Here is an 8,636-nt window from a genome sequence, read left to right on the forward strand (position 1 = left end):
CAACTACTGTTCAGTGCTTAATGAAACACTTCTTCATAACCTCTGACAACTTGACAGGAGTGAATTTAATAATAGCAATAAATACAGATGGGACTACATAAATCAAGGAAGTCCTGATGCAAAACTCTTGGTGTGTGAGATGGCATCTCAGCTTGCTCATCTGAAATGAACCAAGAAATCAATTATAATAACGATCATGGCAATAAGAAAAAAAATCAAAACAAAATTCACGCTCTTGGAAAGAACACCTTTGCTCTTTTTACCCACTGCTTACTTCTCTGAGGCTGGAGCCGACAGACTAAAGGAAGCTCCACAGAGAAGGCAGTGTTCAGAATGAGGGCTGTGGCTACAGACCCCATTGTGAAGGAGAAAGGAGAAGGCAACGTGGCTCCCCCCCCCCCACCCCCCCCCCCCCCCGCCCCCCGGGGTAAGCCCTCTCAGCCATTTACGAATGTGGCAATACAATGCAGGCAATTTAGCATTTAGCCCAAAACTTCCTAAGTGGAGAGCAGGCTTAAGACCAACGATAGTGGGACGCCTGGTTGGTTCAGTCAGTTGAGCGTCTGCCTTTGGCTCAGGTCATGATCCCAGGGTCCTTGCTCCGCAGGGAGTCTGCTTCTCCCTCTGCCTGCCGCTCCCCCCTGCTTGTGCGCACTCTCTCTCTCTCTGACAAATAAGTAAATAAAACCTTAAAAAAAAAAACCCAACGGTAGTATTCTCAGTCCTAGGCAACCTTCCAACCTAGCCTCACCTGTCTTCCTCTAAAGTGAAGGCAGATTCTCTGCCACCCTCCATTCTTGTCTGAACCTCTTCACCTCCCAGCACCTCCCACCTCAGGAGGAGTTTGCCCAGTATGACACACACCACAGCTACCCATCTGCTTCTGGGAAATCACTGGCCCCAGCCCAGAGTACTTACAAAGCTGTGTCTCTTTGAGGATCTTCATCCTTTATGCACAGCTAAAAGCAAACACAAGGGCAATGAGTTTGCCTGCTTTTCTAAGGCTGTAGATAAACATTCTGAATGCACCAATGTGGCTCAAGGGATAGGAAACCCAAATGTCTGTTAATCTCCTACAGAAAAATACTCATCAATACAGAGGTGGCTGGAAATACAGATACTTCTGCGCTGGTGTCTGTCTTTGGCCATATTAATTATTTCTATTGAACCTACAGAGATGTAATTCTTAAATCAAAATGCTTCCAGGATTCTTAGGTAGTTGAATATTTCTTTTTCCTTTACTTTTCTTTCTTTCTTCCTTTTTTTCCCCAGGCAAAAATTTGCTTTGGATTGGCACCAGGGGGTGGGTGAATTTCTTCTTGGGAGACGTTGTTGCCCTGAATCATACCCAGGTACCATATGGTTCAAGAAGACGCCTCTTGCTGCATAACGAACAAGCCTAGACCATACTGGCCTTTTCTTAGAGGCTTCCTGCCACATTTGCCTCCCTTTGGCACTGGAATAACCGGCGAAGCCAAATGCATGGCATTAACAGAGAAACACGCACTCTGCACCAAGCTAACCACCAAGGGGAGCCATTCAACAGTTCAAACTCCAGCCCACGGCCACCAGGGCCTGGGGCTGTACTCACAAGGTGAGCAGCAAGGGCCACTTTTTTTTCATGCAGATCTCTGAACCCACAGCAGATGTTTCTCTGTATATTTATTTATTGTCCCGAAGGTACCATAGCAACAATAAAGGGCAATTTAAAAGGAAGAAAAATCAGCCCCCAATCCCCTACTCCTAACATCACAGCTATTTTCACCCAGGTTTTGTCCCGATGCCTTCCCAGTCTTCGTTAAAGCTGTACTCATAGTTTTTGTACGATTTTTATTTCTTTGAGCAACTTCCATTTTAGATCTTTAGAGAGACCAGAGTGTCCAAGTGTGGTTCCCAACTCCAGAGTCACTTAGACAGCCAGTTCTCTGCCTGTATTTAGGTGACTTTTTACCTAAATAGCTTAGAATACTTAGATACCTTCATTATTCTTTTTCTTCTAGCAATCAGGCCAAAGCACACCGTCAGAAAGACCACAATACACGCAGCAATAATGGGTTCTATTGGTACAGCCACAGTTCTATCTGTTGGAAATGCAAACACAAGGAACAAGAGCTAACATTTATACGAGTCTCGTTTATATACTTCTACTAGATCATTCTCTTAATTAAAGCCTCCAAACAACCCAAGAAGGTAGGAATTATTCCCTCATTTTACGGGTGAGGAACCACTGATCCAAAGTCACAGAACTAGTAACTAGCAGAGATAGGCTTTGGATCCATTCCTTTGTGGAAGGATAATTTATTGTAATATGAATAACTCTCCCAAAGCAGGTAGTCAGACCATTTTGTGCTTTCTTCATCCAAAATTTTTGCCACACAGAAAGCAGAAATAGGCTGAAATCAATGTTTTTTTTCTGCACTTTGAAAAGCCCCAAAGATATTCGGAGGTATCTCCAAGGGAGAAAAAAGAGGAAGGACTTAAAGGCAAGAAGAGAAAAATTGAGGGGTGTCTGGCTGGCTCAGTCGGAAGAGCATGCAACTCTCGATCTCAGGGTTGTGAGTTCGAGCCCCACGTTGGGTATAGAGACTGCTTAAAAATAAAATCTTAAAAAAAAAAAAAAAGAAGAAGAAGAGAAAAGTGGAAGAGCCTGCTGGACTAAGGGGAGAGAGGCCTCTGGGCCCGACGAGTAGCACTGTGATAGTGCCCCAAGCAGGTGACAAGACATTATACAAGGTGGCTGCGTGGTCCCCCTAGGGAAGCAGGACAAAGCACCAGCCTTCCCAACCTTGGCAAAGATGTTCATACCTTTCTAAATGACATGGAAGAACAAGGTCACTTCTAATTTGGGCTAGAAAGAGATCAGCAGGGGCGCCTGGGTGGCTCAGTCATTAAGCGTCTGCCTTCGGCTCAGGTCATGATCTCAGGGTCCTGGGATCAAGCCCCGCATCAGGCTCCCTGCTCAGTGGGAAGCCTGTTTCTCCCTCTCCCACTCCCCCTGCTTGTGTTCCCTCTCTCACTGTGTCTCTCTCTCTCAAATAAATAAATAAAATCTTTAAAAATATATATATATAGGTTCCAAAATATGAAAATAAAGTGGCAAAATTAATAAATGTTCAAACATCTATAAAATGTAACTTTGTGTCAACTGTAACCCAACTGTTACATAATAATAATAATATTTAAACTTTAAGAACCAAATTAATAACTTATTTATAATAAAATCCAAAATGTATGCAAGTTACAAACATCCTTTCAAAATTTTTACAGCAAAAAAGTATACTTAATGTGCTTCATTTTAATGTTTGATATGATATGGGATGAAACTTTTTTTAAAAACATTTTATTTATTTATTCATGAGAGACAGAGAGAGAGAGGCAGAGGCAGAGGGAGAAGCAGACTCCCTGCTGAGCAGGGAGCCCGATGCAGGACTCGATCCCAGGACCCTGGGATCATGACCTGGGCCGAAGGCAGACGCCTAACCAAATGAGCCACCCAGGGGCCCGGGATGAAACTTTCAAAGAGTGCTTAATTAAGATCAACAAAGACATTTAAATGACCCAGTCTAAGCCCCTGAATTCAGCCTAGAAAAGGGGCAGGGCTCCAATCTTGGATAAGATAATATTTAAGGAATTTATAGGAAATAAAAAGTGTGCTGCATCTCTCCTGCTGTCCTGTTTTACTCTCTTATTTGTAACCAGACTTGGTTATTTTTTCCCCTCCGTATTTATTAGGCAAGATAATCCCAACACACAGGCTACACTCTTGTGTGCTCAAGATCCATGCTTTCACTTCTAGCTTTGCGTGGCCTCATTTAGAAACTACCCCACTGAGGGGCGAAGCTGGGAGAGGCTCACGGCAAACATATTTAGCCTGAGCACCAGCAGCAGAGCACTTAATGCTGTGAAGGCAGCCCACAGCCAAGGAAATAATAGAGCAGGAAGAAATCAGAAAAACAAGTTGGTTTGGAAGAGCTCCACCCAAAACAGGATCCCGCCCACCTAAAAGCCAAGTTGCCAAGCTAGCATTCTGCTTGCCACACGAGTTGTATGTTTTATTTTGTTTTGTTTTGTTTTGTTTTATGGCACAGAGCACTCGTGATTCCTTCTTAACCAAGAGGGATGATATAATTCCCTAATCTCTGCGCATAATTTTCACAGCCGATTGGAATGGCGTGGCTGGAGGTCCCCACCACCCATGCTTCGGAGAGGAGGTGAACAGGCACGGCTTCAATAGGGTGCCTCCTCCACCACTTCTAGATCCCATGAGTACTTGGGTTATTTGTGGGTTTGGTTTTGAAAGCAAGCAGCCCCTGGGCATACCGTCACTGCTCCGTAGGACAAATTACTGAACACGCCAGTAATCACAGTAATGGGCATTCAACTGGGTTGGTATCCCAGACCTCTCCTCGAGGGGGAGGAAATAAGCCCTGTGGTCACATTGTCCAACACTTCTGGCAGGGGTTCCTGGCTTCCCAGGAACTAGCAAGAAAGGCAATGTGTGGGCACAGGGAAGCAAATGATGAAGTGAATAATGTTCTAACAAGAAATAGGAGCCTCAGCTTGTTTGGCTGTTCTTAGCGTATTGGCCTCGGACCAGGAAATGTGTGCATGAGCATTTTCTGCATCTGTTACCCCAGGTATCTTGCCTTTCTCTTTTTCTTTCTTTCTTTTTTTTTTTTCCAGAAAACTTAAATTTTATTTCAACGGATCCACATTATCCAATTAGAAAGAGAAGGGACTTATTAAAATGTACCCGAACTAAGGCTTTCCAACCAGAACATTAACTTAGCTTGCCCAAGTTTGCAGATGACATGATCTGATATGTCTCTCAACTTCATAAATGCAGTTTTAACATGAAAGCAAACTTCAAAGATTTTTTTAGTATGTTTTTCCTGTATACTCAGCAACTAAGATTGACAATTAAGGGTCTTAATAAATGGTTGTTTCAAATTAAAGAGATGTTATCTAAGAAAACTATGTTAACCAAACTTTCGGAATCTGTTATCAGAAAGGAAGTTATTTTTGAACTTGGATTCAGTTAATAGCAGCAAAGAATGATTGACAGGCTTGGTTGCTGCCAATTTCCATCTCATACTGTCCTGCTTCAACATCCAAAAATTTCCAGGGCTTGGGCATTGTCTACAGAAGCCCTCAAGACTCAACATCCTCTACAGGTCTTTTCTGCTGTGCTTAGACGGTGGCTTTCTTTATCCTGCTACCAAGATCATTCCTATTCCAGTTATCACAGTTGTGTTCTTAAAAATTTCTTTTTGTGCTGCTCACCTCAAGGTCAGTTTTTGCCACAATCACCCGTGGTAAGTGGAGGTGTGGAAATATTGGTCTGCATTCCATTCGTTCCCTGACCTCATTTCTTTCTACTGTCTTCCTTGCTTTCTCTGCTCAGGTCCCCATTCTCTTCTTGTATGAATGAGAAGTATGAGGGAAGAACACTTGGAACTTCATTTGTTCCCTGTTATTTACTGCAGGGATGAAAAATCTGGGTAGGTGAAGCATGAAGCCAAGAGAAAGACCTTTTTGCACCATCTACCCCCTCCCTCACTACTGCTTAGCCTATAGATTACAATTTCAGAGTTAGGAATGATTTAAGAGACTCGTTTTCTTATCTATCTTTCGTTCTCTCTGTGTTTCTGACTTCTTTTTCTGTTTGTCATTAGGGCTGTAAACTCAGAAGTCCAGCTCCTATGAACCTTGTTGCCCAAGAGGATTCATGAAAGGTACTCCTCCCTAAAAGCCACCTGGAATTGTCTTCCACCCCTTGGTTCTAAAAAGGACCTTTGCCCAAAAAGCAGTGTTTTATATGGAATGGGATCCTAAATGGAAGAATTGAAATTCCTTGGATAGGGATGACTCTCCAAAGAAAATCATAGCCACTAATCATAACTGTCATCATCATTTGTTGCCACAGAAATATTTAGGAAAACCTATTCTGACCTTTTGCTTACTATTACTTAAGAAGAGAGTTACCTTTGACAATGAGATGAAAGTCCTTGGTCTCCACTTGCAGAGATGAATTTGCAACACAGCTGTAGGTTCCATTGTCAGATTTCTTGACTTTGGTGATTGACAGTTGAAGAGACTCGCTTGTCTGATGGACTTGGTAAGTTTTCTCTAAATTCAGGATGTTGCTGTTTCTGTACCACATCATTTGAGCCTGGGGGTTGGATTTCACACCGCAAACCAACTTCACATCACTGCCTTCCTCAACTGCTTGGAAGTCATCTCCAGTTAGAATAGGGGGGACTGCAAGACTCAAGCATTTAGGTTGAATTAGCTGATAAGCAGTAATTTACTGTCAACGTTCAAGATCTTCCTTCAGTCTATCTCATGTTGTCATCCATTCATTTGACAAAAATTTATTGAGTATCTACTATGCCAAGCACTGGACTAGGACTCAGGGATCCAATGGTAAATAACATATATCCAGTTCCAAACCTCATAGAACTTCTATGTGGTAGAGAAGATGAACCGTGAAACAAACGTATATAATAACGAATCTGGGGCGCCTGGGTAGATCAGTCATTTAAGCGACCGACTCTTGGTTTCGGCTCAGGTCGTGATCTCATGGGTCGTGGGATCAAACCCCACATCTGGCTCTACTCTCGGGGAGGAGCTTCTGCTTGAAGATTGTCTCCCTCTGCCCTTCCCCCACTTGCAGGTATCAGCACTCTCTCTCTCAAATAAATAAATCTTTAAAAAAAATAATGGGGGGCACCTGGGTGGCTCAGTTGGTTACATGTCTGCCTTCGGCTCAGGTCATCCTCGCAGGGTCCTGGGATTGAGTCTCACATGGGGCTCCTTATGCAGTGGGGAGTCTGCTTCTCCCTCTCCCTCTGCCTCTCCCCCTGCTTGTACTCTCTCTCTCTCTTAAATAAATAAATAAATAAATAAATAAAATCTTAAAAAGAGAAATCAGAAGCAACTATATGAAAAAAGAAATAATTAAAAATAATAAATAATAATGAATCGGGGCGCCTGGGTGGCTCAGTCAGTTAAGCGTCTGCCTTCGGCTCAGGTCGTGATCCCAGGGTCTTGGGATCGAGCCCCACATCAGGTTCCCTGCTCAGCGGGGAGTCTGCTTCTCCCTCTGCCTGCCGTTCCCCCTGCTTGGGCTCTCTCTCTCTGTCAAATAAATAAAATCTTTTTAAAAAATTTTAAAAATAAATAAAATAATGAATCTGTATCAAGTAGAAGATTTATAACACTCCATAAGAGCATAAGCCTTGAGTCTTTGCTCTCTGAAACCAATCTGCACTAATATGTTGGAGAAAACAGTATAATAGGGAGAAAGCAGGAATTGCAGTTGTCCCTAATTCCATCTACACCACTTACTGTGACCTTGAGAAAGTTACTTAACTGCTAAGTAACCGCTCCATTTCCTCATCTAAAAAGTGGGATGATACCTTTCCCTGCTGTAGACATTAAATGAGATAACGCCTATACAACATTTACCTCGGTGCTAGTTACTATTATTGTGGTGGTGGCGGCCATGGTGGTTTTGAGGTGTCCTCACATCCTCTATTTTTGCATGTTATCGAACCACATTTGCCCTGGCCACATCTACAGTGCCTACTTGCATTTCCTCAGTGATCCTCTAGAAATAATGTCCTCCTCCCAGAAGGCGTTCCAATCATGGCAACTCTGACATCTATGGAAGGTATGACCTTCTGAGTCTCCCTCATCCCTCTGTGTGAGCAAGTCCTTACTGCCTCCATGATAAGGGCAGTCGTAGAGACATAGATACTTGAACACATTTATCTTCACCAAATAATTCCAACTCTCACCCCCACCGGGGCTTTCCAACATGTAGGAGGAGAAATGGCTGAGCTGACTCTTTTTCTTCTCCATGCCCCTTGCGTTTTAAGGTCAAGGTGCAGAAGTGTAATAAAGTGCTTGAAAAGTGGGCAGTAGGAAAGAGATAGAGGTGGAGAAGAGGAAAAAAGGAGCTTGTATAATCTGCACACTGAATAATTAGACTCTGAGTAGGCTGTGCTATTAATAACTCAGAAAAATGACATTTTGTTGCTCTTTGGAATGAGCTTGAAATTCTGTATCCATATCCAACGAGGATGTTATATGGTATTCAGATATGTAGGAAGCTGCTAGAATAGATAACATAATTACCATATATACCGTAGGGCCTGTGGACATGTCCTATTAGTTGTTACTTCTTATTTAACTATTTAAAGTTAATTTTGAAGCCTGTCAGCTATACGTGAGTATTCCCTTTTGCAAAAATTAGTACATTTCGGATAAAGTTAAGATCCTCTTTGACTCCATCTTGTTCAGTTCCCGGCTCCCCAAAGATGCTCACTGCTATGAGTTTGATGTAAATCCTTGCAGATCTTTTTTTTAAAAAACCAGTTTTTTATATACATATAATGTACCAATAGGAAATACATTGTATTGTTTTAGGAGGCTTATATAAAAGACTTTATTCTCTCAATAGCTTGCATGTTTTCGAGAGATATATCCACATTGAACTACAGAGATCTAGCTCATTGTTTTAGAGTGATACCGTGTAATATAGGACTTTTAAATCATTTTACTTGATGGGCATTCTTTTCTTCCTTCCTTCCTTCCTTCCTTCCTTCCTTCCTTCCTTCCTTCCTTCCTTC

General features: G+C 42.5%; 1 protein-coding gene across 1 annotated transcript in view; it reads right to left on the reverse strand.

The window, feature by feature from the left end:
* Positions 1–914: 914 nt before the first annotated feature.
* TMIGD1 (transmembrane and immunoglobulin domain containing 1) overlaps positions 915–8,636 on the reverse strand; it is a 10,699-nt gene continuing 2,977 nt past the window's right edge. Inside the window, exons 3-5 of the mRNA XM_032428511.1 lie at positions 5,986–6,261; positions 1,978–2,081; positions 915–959 (exon numbers count right to left, since the gene is read on the reverse strand). Of these exons, the coding sequence (XP_032284402.1) occupies positions 915–959; positions 1,978–2,081; positions 5,986–6,261 (425 nt within the window). The remainder of the gene's footprint in view (positions 960–1,977; positions 2,082–5,985; positions 6,262–8,636) is intronic.

Source organism: Phoca vitulina, unplaced genomic scaffold (assembly GCF_004348235.1).
Source record: "Phoca vitulina isolate PV1807 unplaced genomic scaffold, GSC_HSeal_1.0 scaffold40, whole genome shotgun sequence".
NCBI lineage: Eukaryota > Metazoa > Chordata > Mammalia > Carnivora > Phocidae > Phoca > Phoca vitulina.